Raw genomic sequence first — 21,054 nt, 5'->3', positions numbered from 1 at the left:
ATCTGCTGATTATCCTAGATAAGGGAAACTGTCCCATGGGACCTATGTTTCCTTGGGTCTGACTTGTCAGTATTGTTTTCCCAAGTCCTTCCATTTCCTTACAAATGGGGCAGTGTCATTCTTTCTGATGTAATCAAGAAATCTAGTAACAACAGATGCTGGAAGGGATGTGGCCAAAAGGGAACACTACTATACTGTCGGTGGGAGTTTACACTTGTTCAACCACTGTGGAAACACAGTATGGAGGTTCCTCAAAAGACTATACATAGAGCTCCCCTATGACCCAGCAATCTCACTTTTGGGCATTTACTCAATCACAAAAAAAGGCCACACTAAAGCTACCAGCACAACTATGTTCACTGCAGAATTATTCACCATAGCTAAGATATGGAACCAACCCAGATGCCCCTCAACAGATGAATGGATCAAGAAAACGTGGCTTATAAACACAATGGAATGCTCCTGTTCTCCATGTCCTAACCACATCTTGCACTGCTTTCCTTCTCTCACCTGAACTATGTAATGAGGTGTTCTAATTTTTTTAAAGTATATTATTCTAAGTCAGATGTAGGGCATTTTATTGTGTTAAATAATATATTGCAGAAAAATAATGTAAACTAATTCAAACTGAAAACCTTTCATGAAAAAAGCCTACACACAACCCAGAAAATATTTATTTCACAATTTTTACATCATTTAAAAAGAATGAGATGAAACAATTTTGAACACAGTAATTTATTTTATGCAGTTTAAATCCATCATTTAAAAACTTTTAAAAGGCACTTTAAAAAACATTTAGAAATACATTTTTCTATAACTTTAATGGTGATCACTTAAAATAAGCAACTCACCAGACATTTAAAAATCATTCACGACACTATTTAAATAATTTTTAAATTCCAAAACACAAACATTCACTGTATAGTACAACACACTGCTTAGCAGTAAGATTAGTTTCCCTCTAATAATATACTTCCTGTAGATTATTAATTTGTAGGGTCCTGCAAACCGATTCAAATTTATAATCTGAAAACAAGAGGTAAGAGAATTGAAACAGAACACAATTCAACTCTAAAACTAGCTTTAGAGTTGGTTTCTCTAAAGAGCATTTGGATACGCTCTTAATTCATCTGTGCTATAATTTCCATTTCAACTTTGATTATATAAACACAAGTCATTTTTAAATCAAGAGGTTATACTGATCACAAAAATACCACAGGTTGTCTCTCAAGATTTCTTGTACATGTTTCTGTCAGGTCTAATATACAAGTGGAGAAATAAAGCCAAATGAGTTTGGGTTTTGTTTTCAAGAGGAAGGTGAGTAGTGAGGATGGACCCAAATGACTTCATTTCATTTAGTAACTATGGACATATATTAGTTGAAAATTGCAGTTTCATAAGTAGAGAAAGAATCCTTAGCAGACATTATTCTAAAGACTTTTAATCTCCTAGGGAAACCTAAATTTAGTAATATAAAACTGTCATAAAGTGATACAAATTCTAATAACTAAAAACAGTCAAATTAATCTTACAAAGGCAGCGTTGAGAGTAGCTAGAAAGCATGTTAGTTGTAAAGAAATAAAGAAAAGCAGTAAGTACAAAGCAACAGACATTGCTAAAGACAGAATAAGGATCTAATAATCTGAAAATTTAAATGAATAATGTCTTAGCTATGAGCAGATTAATCAAGTGAGGGAGTCTTTCAAGACAATAGGACCTAATATGATAATACAATTTGGTAGGCTCAAGGAAGTGAAATGAACACTCAAATATCAATTATGAAAACAGCATGTGAGCAAATGTAAAGCTCAAGTCCAATTACCATGTTAAAAACATGATATAACTAATTTTAGTAGTTTAAAATTTCTAATTTTACTAGTTTAAAGTTAAGAGTAACAAAGTATCTGAAATGTAAGGTATTGAAAGCAAATCATCAAACTGAGACAAAAATCAGCTTTGTATTTATGAACTTCCCATTAGAACATGTAAGTATAATGTTATTAGAGAACAAAAGACATTAAGGCTTATGCTTTAGGATCACATTGAAATCATTTATCCAAATGACAAATATCTTAATCTAAAAGATTATTATTAAAAGATTATTACTATGAAGTCTTTCTTAATGTGCTCTATGAAATACTTGAATTTTTTTGCTTCCTTAGATCATATAGGACAAATGATGCTTCAAAGTGATAATTTGAATTGATAGTATGAATTAGCAAAACATATTCTGCCATGCTTCAAAACAGCATTTTGCTATTTATAAAATTTGACATTTTGGATGAGACTTACGTATGTTTTTAATGAATGAACTTATTAATAAGTAATAAGCTGTTCTTGCCAGATGTGAAATTTTGGAGAATTACAAATTTTACAGGTATTAGCCACTCTGGAAGAGCTGAAGAATTATTTGCAAAAATAAATGAACCACTGACAATTTAAATTACCTTCAACTGAATATAGTATGATCCTAGACTATTAATTTTAACATGTGTTAAGGCTTTAAATTTGCCTCTCTCATCATGGGATAGTTATCTTGAGCATGTGCACCAGAACCATATAGGTAGTTGGTCAATAAATCTTGAACTGAGATGAATAAACCACAAACACAGGGCTTGTTTAAATATACTCTGCCTTGGAGTTTCTGATCCAATAGGTCTGGGTAGGGAGCTGAAGAGGAGTTCCATTTCCAACGTGTTCCCAGGTTATGCTACTTGAAAGCTAAGGCCTATAAGCCACAGTAAGCCCACAAAACCATTTTGTTCATGAAGAGAGACACATGTTTTTTCACAGGCTTCCCCCAGCCTGTCTGCTTGCACTGATAAAATGTGTATGGCCTAAGAATAAATGTTACAATATCCAACTGGCCCTTGACAGAAAAAAAGGTTTCCTACACCTTGTTGTGTCTGGTAAAAATGTATCTTCCTGGACCCATGCTAAATCAGAACTTCTGGACTTGAGATCTTAAGACCTCCATTTAAACATGTCCCCAGGCAAGAATATGAGAACCACAATTTAACACTCACTATGACCGTTTGGCTGATTAACCTACTACTGGCTAACAGTATCAGATGCCATATGTCATATGTGTAAAAAGGAAAACAGAGCTAAATGACTAACTTCAAAGCTGACATAATACACATGAATACACAGGCTTGGAGTAGAATTCTAGTTATGTTACTTACTAGTTCTGTTACAATGGAAAAGTTACTTTAATTCTCTAAGCCTCAGTTTCATCATTTGTATTATGGGAATAATACTTAATTTGTGAGGATTAAATAATGTACCCAGAATAAGCATAGTCCCTGGTATAGAACAGGCACTAGATGAATATGAGCTATTGTAAGAAATGTAAAAAATACTTTCCTTCAGTAGCTAATCTGATCATTTCATTAATTTATATCAATACCTATACTCCAAGGTATTAGAATAATAAATCTTTGCTCCCTATACTGGGCCAATGTTTAAAAGGCCTTACATATAGTCGCTTATCTAATCCTCATAAAAGTCCTGTGAGGTAGGCAGTATTATTATCCTTAATTTACAGATGGGGAAATTGAGGCACAGAGACATTAAGTAAATTGTTCCAGGTTACAAAATAGTGAGGAAGTGAATTTAAAAAGTAGGCTGTTCAGCCCAGGCAGGAAAGTCCGTGAGTCTCTGGATCTCCAATAAACCACCAGAAAACCGGAAGTGGAGCTGTGGCTCAAGTGGCAGAACGCAAGCCTTGAGCTGAAGAGCTGAAGGACAGCATCCAGGCCCAGAGTTCAAGCCCCACGACCGACAAAAAATAAAATAAATTAAACAACGACAACAACAACAACTCTAGAGCCCAAGATTGATCACTATACTTATGGTCTTATTAAGCAAATGTTCTGTTACTTTTAGGGACATTTAGGATAAACTATTGATACTTCTAGTTAAGAATATCATATGGGCTGGGAAGGTGGCTCAGTGGTAGATTGCTTGCCTTGCATGTATGAGGCCCTGGGTTCAATTCCTTAGCACCACATAAGCAGAAAAAGCCAGAAGTGGTGCTGTGTCTCAAGTGGTGGAATGCTAGTCTTGAGCTGAAGAACCAAGGGACAGCACTCAGGCCCAGAGTTCAGGCCCCACCACTGACCAAAAAAAAGAAAGAAAATAAAAAAAAAGGGACGAGTACCATACATGGAACACAGATAAATTCATGCTAAACCATAATAAAAAGTTGCTCATAGAAAAGAATGGGTACTTTGAAATTATGGCAGATGATATCATAATGAAAACAACAAAGAAAAATTTTAATAGGTAAATTGGTATGTGTTTTCACTGTAAGGATAGAGGAAACCATAATTAGCCACTGAAAGGAGCATCCTCAAAAATATACTATCCAAAGAGGTCAATGCTTTCGACATGTTTTGGCACGACAAATCTAAGTTATTTATCTAAGCGCTGAATCAACTGTATGACAAGTACATAAAATTATCATAAGAAATGCAAATATATGCTACATTTGAAATAATCTTATGGAAAATGTAAAACATTCTGTTAAATATTGTAAGACACTCATTAATGCTGAAGACAACAAAAGTTAAATAATTTTTCCCTACCCACTAGAAATTCGTTAAACAGAAAATTACTAAAACTAGAATGAAACATTTGTAAATGTGTTTTGACAGCAGACTTGAATAGTAGTCTGCTTTGTTAGAATTATCATGGGCAGGGCAATTATCCTCAAATAGTAAGTTAGCATCAAATTCCAAGTTATTATTCATAAATTAAGCATTTACTTTTTAATGTAACATTTTAATAACATTTGGAAAATAACATTTTTTAATGGTTTTAATCAACTCTGGTCAAAACCTACATTTGAAATATTTTGCCAGCATAAAAGCCACCTCAAACTTAAAACTGAATTTTAAAACAAGTTATAAAAGGCACAAACAAGTTCTCATTTTTCAACAGAATGAAAATAAAAGGCATAACAATTATGTAGTTGGATAGAGTTTAAAATAATAATGTCATTTAGTTATTCCTGAGAGTGGCATTGATAGAAGAAAAGCATGCCCAAATAGCATTAAATTTACTATTTATTAAGTACCCATAATTAACAATGGGTAAAGCTGAAAACAAAATATTTGAAAATACATGTTTACAGAATGCTATTATAGCTTTAAGCAAATAAATACTAGTACTGGAGAATGATATTTAAGAGTGGCCAACAGTGAAAAAAGACATAGGAACTTGGTAGGATTCATTAGAACCAAGTATATAACATAGTCAGGGCTGAGAACTTCAAAATGTATTTTATTAATGTGCTATTATTCTACCTTCTCCTTGAAGAAATGCTGCCAATTATAAATAATCACAGAAAAATTTTAATTAGGTAACTGTGTGTTGGGCTGATTCATTTGTACTATACTGCAAATGAGTTTATAAATAACACTGAGCAACAGTATTTCCTTCTAAAATTTCTTTAAGGCAGGTCTGTTTAGCATTGGATGTTACTATCATGATGCAGTACAGGTATAGCAAATTTAGCTGTTTTAGTTTCTCAGTGACAATAATACACATGGTTGGGAACAGGCAACAAAATTGCTTCTGGTTTTTCTATGTTAACATTTTAAAAACATGTTTTTCACATATATATATATATATATTATTGTATCAAAATACATTTTAACAGACTTCACAGTTCACTTAAAGCTTCAGTTTGCAGTCACTCATTTGAAAGATTTCTAATTTGGAATTTCTAAGTGGATTTCTAAGTGGAATGTTCAGTTAGAAGAATGAATTCCTCACTGGGATTTCAGGATTTTATGTCAGAAATGCAGAAAAGTCCTTCTCAGTGCAATGCTAGACCATTTTACCTGGGTTCATTCTTTTTTTTTAACGGTTTCCTAATTTTACTTTTGGATCCTCATCCTTGTTTAATTGACTCATTTTCTTTAGTATATTCTCAGGTAAGGCAGGTTGATATCTATATAAATAACCATATGGACGAAGATGATAAACGAGGTATTCTAATTCATACATAGTTGTGGAATCAACATAGTGAAAAGAAATTGCAAGATCAGAACAGCAACCGGGACCCTAAAAAGTAGCAGAAAAAGGTACTGTTAGCAAGCAGCACATTAACATTCAATATACATATACTGATAAAGGACACACAAACTTTAAGAGAATTGGAGCATTAAAGCTGGCAAAGTAGAGTAAGTACCTGCTTTATTAGACATGTGGAACAAACCTAAAATTCCTAATGATTTAAAACCAAGTATTAAGCTGCCAAAGTATTTCTAAAAGAAATGTATTCTCCTACATACTCTGTATTTTAGGAGATACACTTCTGGAGACTTCTTCAAATAAGGCATGTATATAAAGAATGAGATTCTATTTGTCTAACTTTTTTGCTTTCCTGCATAATTTTCTTATTATAATCTTATGGTTGGCTCAGCCTCAGAAAGAAACCCCTAGAGCATTCAATCAGTGGGTATATAGCTTTGCCTAATATCTGCTTACAACCTAATAATTTGTCTATCAACCTAAACAGTGCGAAGGGGAAAAAGTTCTCAAGTCAGACTTAGGTTTGAATCTAAATTTTGGTTACTAGTATTTAACTTTGGGCAGCTTACTAAATATGTAACATTTCAACTTTCTTCAAAAAGTGGTTATTTAAAGGAGACACTGGTGAGTACAAGGTATCATATTATTCTGAAATGTTTGTATATCCAAAATAATTTATCAAGTTATGTGCCTTGGATAGTCACAGAAATATATGTTAAGGTATAAAACTAGAGACAGATTAAAAATCTATCATGTGCTAAGCTATATTACATTGTAATTATGGTTAAATGACACAGGTAGATATGTCTAATATATAAATAACAAAAGGCTTAGACATTATGTAAATTTTGCCTAGCTAATGTCATTCAATCATTAGGCAGAGTATAGGATTGGGACATAGATCTTTCTGAATGTTGTGTTCCTGAAAATCAGAAAGCTCTTTAACCAAATCTTCATAGTTTGTTTTCTAGCTTCAGTTTTTGCTCAAAGTCACCCGTGAGAGAGGCTTTCTGTAAGCACCCAAATCATAGTGCCCTATCTCACTATAAGTTTCTCCCTATCACCTTATTTGGATTCTGAAGACTAATTCTACCTAAAATCTTTGTTAGTCTGTCTATTGTGTAATTGGAACTTAACTCCTTACTCTATGCCTTTTGTGTCCAGTGTTACATGACTATCGGTATCTACTGAAGACCTATTGCTGATACCTGTTCTCATTCTGTCACTCTATGTAAAACATAAAGACTGAGAGTTCTAGTTATTGCATTAAAGCTACATAAACACATTAGCTACTTTATTAACCTAATAAAAGTCAGACCCAAGTATATTTATACAGTAATGAAATTTCTAAACTTACCTCTATAGCAGGATAATAGTTGTAATTCCAGTACCAAAAAGTTCTGGGTAAAAAACCTTTGATTAAGTGGTGTTCTGGTACAAAGGGATGAAAAGTTTCTTTTCCAGTGGTATCTCTGGAATCTCCAGCTTCTACGTTTATAATTTCCATGCATTTTCCCAGTGCTAAATCTTCAATTGAGGAACTATGTGTACATTTCTCTGTTTTAAATGCATCAACAAATCTCTTCAAGGCTTCTTTGCTCAGTACATATCCAGCTCCTCCACTCATGTAGCCTTGCTTCACATAGGGCTTAAATCTTCTTCCAAAATAAATGGGTCGCTCAGGGTCATATTTTGAAAGAAGCCATCTTAAATTGTCTAGTATCACATATGTATCATCATCAGCTTTCATAAACCAATCAGCATCTTCTAAATAGTGGTCATGAACATACTGAAAAGCTTTAATTGTTTTCCAGTACAGCTGATCTCTGCCTTCTTTGGTTTTTAATCCCACAGTGGGGAAGTCTTTATTTTCTTCTGAACTCATAAATAACACTTTGTTACAACGCTGGGCCCATGTGGCTTTGACGTGTTTGGCCTTTTTCTCTAGATTTTGAGGGCCTGTCATAACCCAACAAAGAATTTTAACTTTTTGATAGAGGTTTTCAGCGATGTCTGTGTTTTCATCTAGCAAACAAATGTTTTTAAAAGTTATATTTAGATGTAAAAAACAAAAATACTATATTAAGAAAACATTTGTTTAAACTTATTTCAAGGACTGTCTTCTACCCATTTACTTACTAGTGACTTAGATTAAATAAATCAAAACCCAATCTAATATGTAACTGATACTCTGATTTATTAGTCTCATGTTAATTTTATCCAGAAGATAGCTAAAGTTATCTATGTCCAACAATTATTCACTAAAAATATCAGTATACACTGGAAGTTTGTTAGAAATGCAAATTTCAGTCAGACCTGCTGCATTAATAAATCTCCTATTAATTCATATGCACTTTAAATACTTAAGTCTCTGCTTGCTGCTTTATGTTACAAAGAAAGCGCCAACTTTTTTTTTTTTAGCAGAATATTCACAGCATTTTCTCATTGTTCTGAATGAGTTTCTAAATGGCAGGGGAAAAACATGCTGATAAAGTGCAGTTCATTTTTTAAATTCACTAGAATCAACTTCTATGAATTTCTTAAGTAATATGTGCTGGCCTTGAAGGCTGTCTGATTAAACCAGTTCAAATAGAGGGATTAATGAAAGCCCGAGGCTATTTCTGGTAGTATTATATAGTTCAGTTTCAAGTACAAATCCAGCAGCCACAAACAGAATAGGACAATTCACAAAGGTGGAATTTCCAAGTTAGTCTACTGTAGTATTGTCTAAACTACAGGTTTGCAAAGATATATGGAGCTAGTCAGAGTATAAAGCAGCATGCTTCTTATTTCATCAAGGAAGGATTTCTACTAAACAAAACAAAACCACTTAATAAAAAAAAAGAAGTAAGTTAGGGACTTAAACTGACTTGCATCCTGGTGTAAGCTTCGCATCTGGATACAAACAATTCACAGGATATCAGGCAAATGCCACATTATGAGTGACAATTGGGCAAGAAGACCCCAATTACATGATTCTGACTAGTGCCTTTCAAACTATCTGTGGTTAAAAGAGCAATCTTTTTGTTTGTAAGGGATCTATCTTTTACAAATATGATAAAAATGAATCAGAAAAACATGAGCTGGAAAATATATAAACTTCAGTCTATAAGTATTTATTTTTAGATTCACACAAAAGTATTTGGCCAAATTAACTTCCTGGCTGCATTACTCAATTTTAATACTTTTTATTTTGGTGTCAGTATTGAACTCCGGGTCTTGTACTTGCTTGCTCGTGGCTGGTGCTTTGCATCTTAACCTACCTTTTCGCTTGTTAACTGGAGATGGAACCTCATGCATTTTTTTCTGCCTTGCCTGGCTTCAAACTGCAATCCTCCAGAACTTAGCTTCTCAAGTAGCTAGTATTGCAGACATGAGCCACTGGTCCCTGGCTTTAATACTTTACTGGCAGACCAGCCAAAGTCTGCAAATCACACTTGAGAGTACAAATACTGTAGGCTATTTTCTAAGAAAGCATACCCTTAGAGTTAAAGTTAAATATTGAGTTAAAACTTCAGTGCTTAAGAAAATTAACAATATCCTAGCTTAGCAGTTAACTGAGACTGAATAGAATTTTGGGTGGGAAATCAAAATATTACAATCTAAATAACAAGAATTCACAACCCAGAAGGACAAAATGCCAACAAAATCCCTCCATTTTCAGTTAGTGTGGATGGATCGATAAAACCCCCCCCATCTGTCTAACTTAGGATAAGACAGCTTTCAGACGCCACTGCTGGGATCTGATAGATATTTTCACCTTTTAAATTGCTCATTTACTAGTTACTGTGTACCAGCTATGTGCTAGAACAAAAGAGGAAAAGATGAATATGATTTATTTCTTGCCTCAGATGAATTCAGTTTAACAGAGGAACTTCACACACAGGCAAACAAGTAATTGCTACATAGTAGGAGATGCCATAATAGAAGTAAGTACAAGGGCTTCAGTGTGTTGAAAGAAATTAAGTATAACTGGTAAATTCTATAGAACAGTGACATAAGGACTCGATCAACCAGAAAAGGGAAAGATACAGTGACACTAAGAAAGAGACGATACAGAAAAAAAAATAGTGCTTCATATGAGTAGAAGACAAGACACAGGGAAGTTAAGTGTAAGTACATGTGTTAGTAAAAGCCAGAATTAAGGGAATGTACTGTATGTACTGAGAGAAGGAGATCTGAAAAAATGGTAAAGAAATAGAATTATTAGAATTCAGTGACAAATGGAATTGATTCAAATGTGTAGGAAACCATGTATCACGGTTTCAGTTTTCTGACTTAAGTGATGGTAACTGCAATATAAAATAAGGAATATACTGGGGAAGAACAAGTTTTGAGAATGGGAATGGGAAGAAAAACAAGAATTCAATATACATGTTAAATCTGAGGCAATAAAAGACTTTATGATAACCAACTTCTTGTGGGCCACTGAGCAGAACCAATATTGATCCAATATATGTACCTGCAATGAGGCCCAGCTTAGCCTGATAACTGGGATGATGACTCCAATTCATCATTCATCATGGAGCCATGCTGCAGCACAAGTACACAGCAACCAAACTGATCTGTAGTAAGTACAGGGTACTACTCAGAGCTTAATTATTGTTACTTAATGTTCACGTAACATAAAAATGTGTAGTAGTATGTATCTGCTTGATAGTTGATAAAACTCACCCAGCTTTGAAAACACTTTCCAGTCTCTACATGAGAGAGGTTAGGTAAGAAATAATTTACTACTGGAAAGATTAGATAAACAACTGAATGTAGGATCCTACACATCTTAGAATTCTGGTTATTTTCAAGCTATATGTACTCTCCTTAGAAAAATAAATCAGCGTTTGCATTATGTCTTCTCCCAGTAGGCTACATAACACGGAAAGGAAATTAAAATTACAAGGTTGATAATATCAACCTAACTGACAAAAATCTCGGAGAAAAGCTAAGACATCTAAATGACAAAATCTTGGAAAAAAGCAAATTAGGGCACTACAAGACTCAACTTCTATGACCCTAAGAGATCAGGAGAACATAAAGTCATCATAACACATTACTTTTTAAAAATTTTTCTTAGTTTTTCATGATGCTCAACAGGAAAAAAAGGTTATATTACCTACTAATAAAAATACAAATTGAGATTTGTGTATGACATTTACATGTGAATATGTATATATAATATATATATAAAGAGAGAGAAGTAGAGATTAAAAAAACACGGATAATATAACAAAGCCATAAAAAAAAACTGGACCTAAAGAAAACTTTTCCAAATATTATGCTGTTCTCCATTTTATGGTCTTTGAACCATTTTTTTTTGGGGGGGGGGTCCGGTTGTGGGGCTTGAACTCTGGGCCTGGACGCTGTCTCTCAGCTCTTCAGCTCAAGGCTAGCGCTCTACCACTTGAGCCACAGCGCCACTTCCGGCTTTTCTCTTTTTGCTTATGTGGTGCTGAGGAATTGAACCCAGGGCCTCAGGCATGTAAGGCAAGTGCTCTACCACTGAGCCACCTTCCCAGCCCCTTTGAACCATTTTTTAAAAATTTATATATTTTATTTATTTTTATTTATTGTAAAGGTGATGAACAGGGAGGTTACACTTACAAAAGTAAGGTGATGAGTACATTTCTTTTTAAACAGTTACCATTTTACTTAAAACTAAATTTAAAAGTAGCTTTCTAAATAAACTGACTTTAAACAACTTCCTTCTCCTAAAGCAAACTAAAAATTGCCTTTTAATGTCAGGAATGTAGATTTTTGGAGAGAGGGGAGAGAGGGGAGAGAGGGGAGAGAGGGGAGAGAGGGGAGAGAGGGGAGAGAGGGGAGAGAGGAGAGAGAGAGAGAGAGAGAGAGAGAGAGAGAGAGAGAGAGAGAGAGAGAGAGAGAGAGAGAGAGAGAGAGAGAGAGAGTGTGTGTGTGTGTGTGTGTGTGTGTGTGTGTGTGTGTCCTAGGGCTTGAACTCAGGGCCTCGGCACTGTCCCTGACCTTTTTTGTTCAAGACTAAGCACTCTACTACTTGAGCCATAGCATCACTTGTGGCTTTCTCAGTAGTTAACTGGAGGTAAGAGTCTCACAGTTTTTTCTGCTGGCTTTGTGCCATGATCCTGAGCTCGGCCTCTTGAATAGTTATGTTTATAGGCATGAGCTACCACTTTCCAGCTCTTATAACACTTTAATAACACAAAACCATACCTTTATGTTGGCTAGAATCTGCATTGAAGTTCATTTGACCTTCTAGACGATTCTGTCCAATATCATCTGAATGTCTAGCGTGAGGATCATTATGAAGAATATTAGGCTGAGTGTCATCCTGTTCTCCCAACAAAATACTAAATAACTGAGAACATAAAAAAAATCCTATTGCTGATCCACAGAGGAAGGTTAAAAAATTCAGCCAAGATTTAGAGGCCATTTCCTGAAAGTATATTTCTGAAAGAGAAAAAAAAGGGAGGGGGGAATATATTAGCAGGATATTTCAAAATTATAAAGCACTATACACAACAAAAACAAAAAGTCTCAGGTTTAACTATCATGGAAAGTTCCTTTGGTATAGGAAAACACTACTTCTGGTATGTATATGTAATCTATGCATGATATCTCATGTTTTATCTCTAAATTACTCAATACAAGGTAAATGCTATATAGGTATATCATATTGCTTAGGGAATGATGACAAAATCATCATCACATGTTCAGTAAGTATGTAGTTTTGTTCCCCAGTATTTTAAATTCACAATTGCCTGAATCTATGGATGTGAAAACCACGGGTAAGAAGGCAGAAGGTAACTATCAAAACTAACTCAGCATACAAAACCTAAACCAGCATAGCAGAAATAAAAACTTTTGCCAAAGCACCAGATTTTTTTTGTTTTTATTTATTTTTTTATTGTCAAGATATTATACAGAGGGTTACAGTTACATGAGTAAGGTAATGAGTACACTTCCTATTGAGCATTTTTACCCCCTCCATTGTTTTCCCCTACCATCCTTTCCCTCCCTACCTTCCCCGAGGTTCTTTTTTTTTTTTTTTTATTACAAAGCACCAGATTTTTAAAAAGAGATTTATCTTGGAAGAAATACTTCAATTTTTCAAAGGTAAGTTTATACTACCTTAACCATTCTAAATATTATGTGCCAGAATTTGATAAATCTTATTTTCTGTATGAGTTTGATATAAATGTTATACCATCAAAGGTTCCTGCACAACTATTAGTGGTTATCTTAAATTGGGTCCCCTCGAAGAAACTGGAAAATGAGACATGTGGGTGAAAGTGATTTCTTAGGAAGTGTGGAAAAAATAAAATCACAAAGATAAAGGTAGATGAAGGCATCACAAATACTAGGCTAAGAGAATATGAAGGACTTGGCTTCAGTCACAGCTACTTCCAAATAAACTCTGAAACCTGTGCAACTTGCTATATCTACAATGAAATGGGCTTAGAGCTTCCACTTCCATTAGAGTAGACTCGAATACTCCTACAGAAAGCCATCAGGGTTCTTTTACGGAACTCTTTTCCTGTCCCAAGAATTTCCTTATTCTTGTTTCTTCCCTCCCTTTCTAAGAACTGATTTGTTCATATTCTTTAAATTATGCAATCTCTTTCTTACAAAACTGCTGGTTTGTCTCCACTCAATTCCTGGCAAACAACTAATATATAATTCCTCTTCCTGCTGAGGTTTTTGCCTTTAAATCTTCTTGTTAATTTGTAAGATCTCAGAGCACATTTCAGTTTGCTTGAAGTCTGTGTCTCCTGAGTTGTAACTAACATCAGTCCAAATAAATTCTTTGTTTCTTAATCAATTGGTGCCCTAGTTTTTCTTAAGGTCGACAAAACTATTCCTTGGGAAAACCTGTGGGGAAATAACACAAGAAGGAAGGAAGCTAAGTAAAAAAAGCTAGCAAGCTACATCCCATGGAGGGCAGGTAATTCTAACTAAATCCCTCAGGGTGGCACAGGACACAAAAGTAGGTCATACCTCAGAGTGTACTTAAACCATCAGTCACTGGTTGAAATCTGTCCTTAGGAACAAAATTTCCAGATCTGTCTCCCACATGAACACTGGAAAGCAGGTTCTAGTATTGTGAGGACAGTTCCCATAAACAACCCTGGAAGATTCATGTTGGGAATGGATACAAACAGCAGCTCTAAGAGGAGAATTTCTGAAAGGCTTTAACTGACCTTTGGACAAGCACTGGCGTCATCTGTTACTATGAGTTTAGGACAGGGAAAAACCACTTGGTGTGGATTTGCATTCTGGTACTCCCAAAAGGATGAGTAATAGACCATTCTAGTTAGATCACCCTACAATTGAGGTCGCTGGTGATTCGCCCAACAACATGTGATGAAATTTTAATTTATTTCTTAGTATCTACTCTAAATTACGAACAGTTAAGAATTACCAGACATTTTAAGGAAAGCTTTAAGAAGGACAAATAACAGAGAAACTTGGAAGAGACTATATAATGATATAAAAACTTAAACAAAAAGCTACCGTTAATATTTTAAAAATAAGACATTATCTCATTGCATTAATGAAATAAGATACTAGTTTTTTTTTTTTAATCAGAGAACAAACAGAACATATTAAATCTCCAAAAACCTGTGCTACTAAAGTATGTCAACAACATAGGATTATTCTTCATCAGACTCTGGTGGCCTCTGTGAGAGCTCTGCTGTAAGTAGTATGAAGCTATGAGGGTTCAAGAATCTTAAAAGTGGCTGCTCAAAGCCTATAATCCTTGCTACCTGGGAGGCAGAGATCTGGGGATTGTGGTTCAAGGCTAGGCCCGGCATAAAAATTCTCAAAACTCCATCTCAACCAATAGTGTGTACATGGTGGGGGTGGCAAACACTTATTATGCCAGCTACAGAATTAGTACAACAGTTAGATACAGTGGTGTGTGTCTGTCATCTCTCCTGATGTGGGGAAGCACAAGTAGGAGGATAACAGCTCAGGTCAGTCAACAAATAAAGTGAGACACTCCCTTGAAAATAACCAAGACATAAAGGCCAGAAGTGTGGCTCAAGTGGTAAAATGCCTGCTTTGTAAGTGCAGCATATAAACACACACACACACACACACACACACACACACACACACACACACACACACACACACACACACACACACACACACACACACACACACACACACACACACACACACCCCGAAAAGCTAAGTGCAGCATATAAACACACACACACACACACACACACACACCCTGAAAAGCTAAGAAAACTGAGTACTAAATAAAATAACTTCAAATTAAAATATTGAACTATTTAAAAGCTTAACAGTAAAGTTTAGACAGAAGTTAAAAAAAATCTCTTTTGCTAAAAGCAAACTTTTACCTTGTAGATACAAATTAAAAACAAGGTGATGAAAAAGAATAATATTTATGATAGTTACATATTAGTTTATAGGCCCAGATAAAAGAGAGGGGAACAAGTTTAAAGTCACAAAAAATGGAAAGGCTGGTGTAGAGATTTCCTGTATATTTCCTGCCCCCACAAATACACAGTCTCCTTTATTAACAACATCTCTTGCTACTTTTCATAACAGAGGAACCTACATTATCACCCAAAGTATATACTCCTAATCTAACTCCATAGTCCATTTTGTGGGTTTGGACAAATGTACAAAATTGTCACTATATGATGGAGTATTTTCTTTTACTGCTGCCCTAAAAAGCCTAAATTACAGATGATCCTCAAGTTAAATCCACTGTAAGAAGAAAAGACTAGATTTTGAAATGTTAATATAGCTAACATATAGAATACCACAGTCATGCAATACAGCACACTGTGGAGGGTTGGATATTTATCCTGGCAATTATGTACCAACTGGGAGCTGCTCCAGTTCTGTGTTTCAAGGAACGTACCCACATATCACTAGGCCAGGAAAAGGTCAAAACTCACAATTCCAAGAATGGTTTATGCTAAATATATACTGTGTTCACATTATGGTTTAAGAAAAGAAAAAAAAAAGAAATTGTAAACTGAACAACTAAGCCAAAGGTCATTTGTATTTACTGACAATAGTGATGATAAATCTACTTAGTACCTGTTCAAATACTTGTAAAAAATAATTACATATTTCTAAAAGAGAAGGGAGAGTGAAAGGAAATGCTTGTGTAAGTATCCTTTAATAGAAAACAGCTGGATCTGAAATACTTTATCTCCTACATAGAATTTGTTACAATATCATATACATTTTGTCTCTTAGATTTGCTGATTATGCTTTTCACAAGAATTGTGAAATAAACTAGAAATGACAGAGTAAATCAGTACACTTATTCATTCTCTCACCACCAAGTCTATCTCTGTACCTCTATTTTAAGACATTCTGTGATGATACTTTTTTCCCTCCATTCCTTACTCATTCTCCTCTGAGCCAATAACTTTATAGAAGTTTCACATAAGTCTTGTTTAAAAGTTTTATAATAATGTAATCCCTGTTCTCTTCTATGTGGGGAATTTGCTAAAAGACCAAGTGAGTATTGGCACAGATAGCATTCACCCAATTGCTTTTTGATACGTACATAACTAAGACAAGTTCAATTTATGAATTAAGCACAGTAGAATTAACAACAGAATAAAAGTAGCATACTGAAAATAATTTGAAAATGGTATGTCTCAAAATAACTTATTGTACTATTGATTTTACCAACTTTAGAATACATACTTTTCTTCCCTTATTAAACGGAGAACTTTTATCTTCTCATTTATAGAGATTTTTTAAAATTTTATGGCTTATTTTGGAATATCAAATTGCCAGCATGATAACATTGAGGTCATTGACAAGTTAAAATATGGTAACCTGAAAACTCAGTATGCTCAAAACAATACAACAACAAAACCTAAACTAAAACATAGCAAACAGCAGAAAAAGAGAGAATACTATTTACAGAGTAATTACATTATTATATTCAAATACCTGGTTTTCACCAAATAATACTAAGGCATACAAAGAAGTAATCACAGATTATTTTAAAACCTTTGAAAAGAGAGAAAAAAACTCTATAGTAAAAACAAAGATATTCTGAAGCTAGGAGTAATAAAAATAACTGAAATTTGTTAAAGAGAATCCAAACCAAATTTGGGCAGTCAGGAAAAAATAATTCAAACCTGAAAATAGAACAACTTATAGTCTGAGGAATGAAAGCTAGATAAACATCATTAAACAGACCCATTTACACATGAAGGTAGTCCCCAAAAGAGGGGAGAAAGTCTAAAGAAGTAATAGCTGAAAATCCCCAAAGTCAATGAAACATATCAAATGGATCAAAGAACAAGGTAAGGCCTAAAATCATGCAACAACTATAGGAAAGAATGGGAAAAACATTAGGACTCCTTGGCACAGGTAAGAATTTTCTGAGTAAAAATCTAGAAGCACAGAAAATCAAAGGGAGACTTGATAAATGGGACTACATCAACCTATATCTTTTGCAAGGCAAAAGATATAGCAAGAAGCCAAAAAGACAACTTACAGAATGAGAGAAGATTTTTGCCAGCTACCCATGGCCTAATATCCAGAATAAACAGAGAAACTGAAAAATTAAACCCTCAAAGAATCAACAATCCAATTAATAGATTAATAAATGAAATAAAGAGAATTTTCTAGAAGAAAAATGGCCAATAGAAATACATAAAGAAACGTTCAACATCTTGGCCATAAAAGAAATGCAAGTAAAAACATTAATCTGGGTGCTGATGGCTCATGCCTGTAATCCTAGCTCCTGAGGAGGCTGAGATCTGGATCGCAGTTCAAAGCCAGCCCGGGCAGGAAAGTCCTTAAGATTCTTATCTCCAATTAACCACCCAAAAACTGGAAATGATGCTGTGGCCCAAAGTAGTAGAGTTCTACCTTGAGCAAGAGCTCAGTGACAAGTGTCCAGGCCCTAAGTTCAAGTCCCAGGACCAACAAACAAAAACAACAACAACAAACAAAAACTGAGATTCTACCTCATCACAGTTAGAATGACCATTAATCAAGAAAACAAATGATAACAGATGCTGACGTGAATGTGGCCAATATACTGCTGGTATATAACTTGTTCAACCACTCTAGAAAGCAGTATAGAGGTTCCCCCCAAAATTAAACACAGAACTACCCTATGACTCAGCAAGTCTACTCCTGGGCATTTATCTAATAGATTACAAACCAGGATACAGTAAAGCCACTAGGCACAACCATTTTCATTGCAGCAGTATTTACCATAGTAAAGGCTTAGAATTAGCCCAGATGCCCCTCAATGGACAATTGGAACATAAAATGTGGTACATCTACACAATGGAATTTTAGTTATTTATTAGAAAGAATGATAGTGTATCCTTTGTAAAGGAACAGAAAGACCTGGAAAATTATGTTAAGTGAAGTCAAGCCCAAAGGCCCAAAGGATGCATGTTTGCCCAGCATGTAGAAGCTAGTTTTAGACAGTGAGCTTATATTTTGGGTAGTATGCAAATATATACAAATGTATTGACTGAAATATGGTAGCTTCAAGGGAGAATTCAATGTAATTTCTTAGAAGGGCAAAGTCAAAGTTAAAAAAACACCAGGACGCTGGTACTTAAAAGGGGTGAAGTAAGAAAGGGGTGACACTGATGAAGATAAAGATAAACTATTTGTAAACTGCTTTGTTAAACAGAAATTCCTTTGTATTTAAATAATTTTAAAAAAGATATGATGACATTGAAAATATAAATACAGAAAAAAGATACTCCCTATGACTAGTAGCCAAGAGAATAGAAGTGGATAAAATAATACCAGGTAAGATACACTTTAAAAAAATGACAAGACAAAATGACACTGTTTAATAAAAGGATGCTCTAAGAGAGAAGAAATAATAATTATAAAAAATGTATATATCTGGTAAGAGACCACTAAAATATATAAAATGAAAAAGTGAAAAAAGTGAAAAAGTGGGGGTGAGTTCTATCACACTCACCCCCAATAATGAATAGAACGATATAGAGGATAAGAAAATAGAGGACCTGAAGTATACAATAAGCCAACCAGATCTAATAAATATCCAAAACACCTTACCCCAAAGAAAACATATTCCTCTCAAGTATACAGAGAATATTTCTGAAGACAGATCATATGCCACGTCACAAAAATCTCCATATTTCCAAAGATAGATGTCAGACAACCAAAAGATGTCTGTAATCACAAAAAGGTCACATTAGGAATAAATAACAGAAGGAAACTGAAAAATTATAGAAATTACTCAAGCATATAAAAAATAAAGGAAATCAGAAAATACTTGGAGACCAATGAAAAAAAAATATCAAAACTTTCATAAAATACAAAGACAGCTAAGAAGGGCATTTACAGTTATTAACTTTAAAAAAAGAAAGATCTTTGAATAAAAGACATTCATTGGATAGAAAGTAAAATTATTTTCAGATTACATAAATGTAGCAGGATACAAAAATTAACACTAAAGTCAGTTTCATGTTCACAGACTAATATTTCATATTGTTAAGATGTCAGTATCACTGCCAAAGGATCTACTTAATGAACTACTTAGTAAAATGTCAATGTTTTCTACAGAAACAGAAAAAAATCCACTTACAATTTTTAAGGTAACTAAAAAGACCGGAATAATCAAAATGGTATTAAAGAAAAAAGAGAGAAATGAAGCTGGAAGATTCATACTTCCTGATCCCCAAACTTCCTACCAAGCTCTAGTAACCTAAACAGTATGGTATTGGCATAAAGTCATACTTGAAGTCTGAAACTAAACTCTCATTGTTCTTGGCAAGGAACCAGAACCACTGACCAAGCAAAATACAGTCTTTTAAACAAATATGAGAAAACTGGATATCTACATGTAAAAGAATGATATTTGTCACTTACACAATGGAATGAATATATGCATATATACACTAAAACTAACTCAAAATGTACCAAAGCCTTAAATTTAAGAGTTGGAACTATAAAATTCTTAGAGGCAAAAACTTCACAACACTGGATTTGTCAGTGACATGGTTATGATACCAAAAACAAAACAAAATACAGCAGCAAAACTGGATTTCATTAAAAAATTAAAAATGTTCTTTGGAAGACACAATCAATCAAGTTTAGGCAAACCACAGAACGGGCAATATTTACAAACTATACCTATGATAGGGGATTGTATTCAAAATAGAGAACTTATAAAATTCAACAACAACAATCAACCTAATTCAAAATGAGCACAAAACTTGTTATCTCTTTAAAAGATATATGTGTGTATATAAATGGTAAATAAGTACATAAAATAATTCCTAAGCATGAATAATCATTAGTGGAACACTAAAACTATGAGATGGGACCTCATACTCACTTAGAATGTCTACTACCAATAACAATAATTACTATAAAAAATAACAAGAGGGGGCTGGGAAGGTGGCTCAGTGGTAGAGCGTTTGCCTTGCATGCATGAGGCCCTGGGTTTGATTCCTCAGCACCACATAAGCAAAAAGAAAAAAGCCGGAAGTGGTGCTGTGGCTGAAGTGGTAGAGCGCTAGCCTTGAGCTAAAGAGCTTAGGGACAGTGCCCAGGCCCAGAGTTCAGGCCCCATGACCGGACCCCAAAAAAAAAAAACAACAAGAATTGGAAGGTATGTGGAAAACTGGAACAGGAACCCTTTGTATTGCTGTACTGGTATACTGCTCTTGTGGAAAACAGTATGGCAGTTCCTCAAATATTGAAAATAATTAACATGTGATCCATCAATTCCACTTCCCATATTCATAACTGCAATATTAAAAATAACTAAACTATGGAAACATACCACACATCCACTGACAGATGGATGTTAGCAAATATACAGAGAATGTTAATCAGCCTTAAAATTTTTGACATATGCTACAAAAATGTATGAAACTTCAGGGCATTTTTAAAAGTAAGACAAAACAATCCCAAATATATATCCACTCCGTTTCCAACTCAAACCTTCAGCTTAGGGTTATCAACATAACATTCCACATTCATCTTAACGCTCCCCAAAGAAACAACAGACATTTT

The 21,054-nt window shown here is 34.3% G+C and overlaps 1 protein-coding gene across 3 annotated transcripts in view; it reads right to left on the bottom strand.

Annotated features, from left to right (window-relative positions):
- The window catches only part of C1galt1 (core 1 synthase, glycoprotein-N-acetylgalactosamine 3-beta-galactosyltransferase 1), a 34,979-nt gene that overhangs the window by 7,813 nt on the left and 6,112 nt on the right, over positions 1–21,054 (bottom strand). For 2 of the 3 annotated variants that reach the window (XM_069996550.1, XM_069996548.1), the window contains exons 2-4: positions 12,229–12,465; positions 7,400–8,067; positions 751–6,072 (exon numbers count right to left, since the gene is read on the bottom strand). In XM_069996550.1, the coding sequence (XP_069852651.1) occupies positions 5,869–6,072; positions 7,400–8,067; positions 12,229–12,448 (1,092 nt within the window). In that variant the 5' untranslated portion in view covers positions 12,449–12,465 and the 3' untranslated portion in view covers positions 751–5,868. Of the gene's footprint in view, positions 1–750; positions 6,073–7,399; positions 8,068–12,228; positions 12,466–21,054 lie in introns of those variants that run through there. The other variant, XM_069996549.1, reaches the window with a different exon arrangement.

The sequence above is a fragment of the Dipodomys merriami genome, unplaced genomic scaffold (genome assembly GCF_024711535.1).
Source record: "Dipodomys merriami isolate MVZ:Mamm:240054 unplaced genomic scaffold, mDipMer1.0.p SCAF_5, whole genome shotgun sequence".
Lineage (NCBI taxonomy): Eukaryota > Metazoa > Chordata > Mammalia > Rodentia > Heteromyidae > Dipodomys > Dipodomys merriami.
Note: the sequence above shows the minus strand (reverse complement) of the source record. Positions and strands in the feature narration are given on the sequence as shown.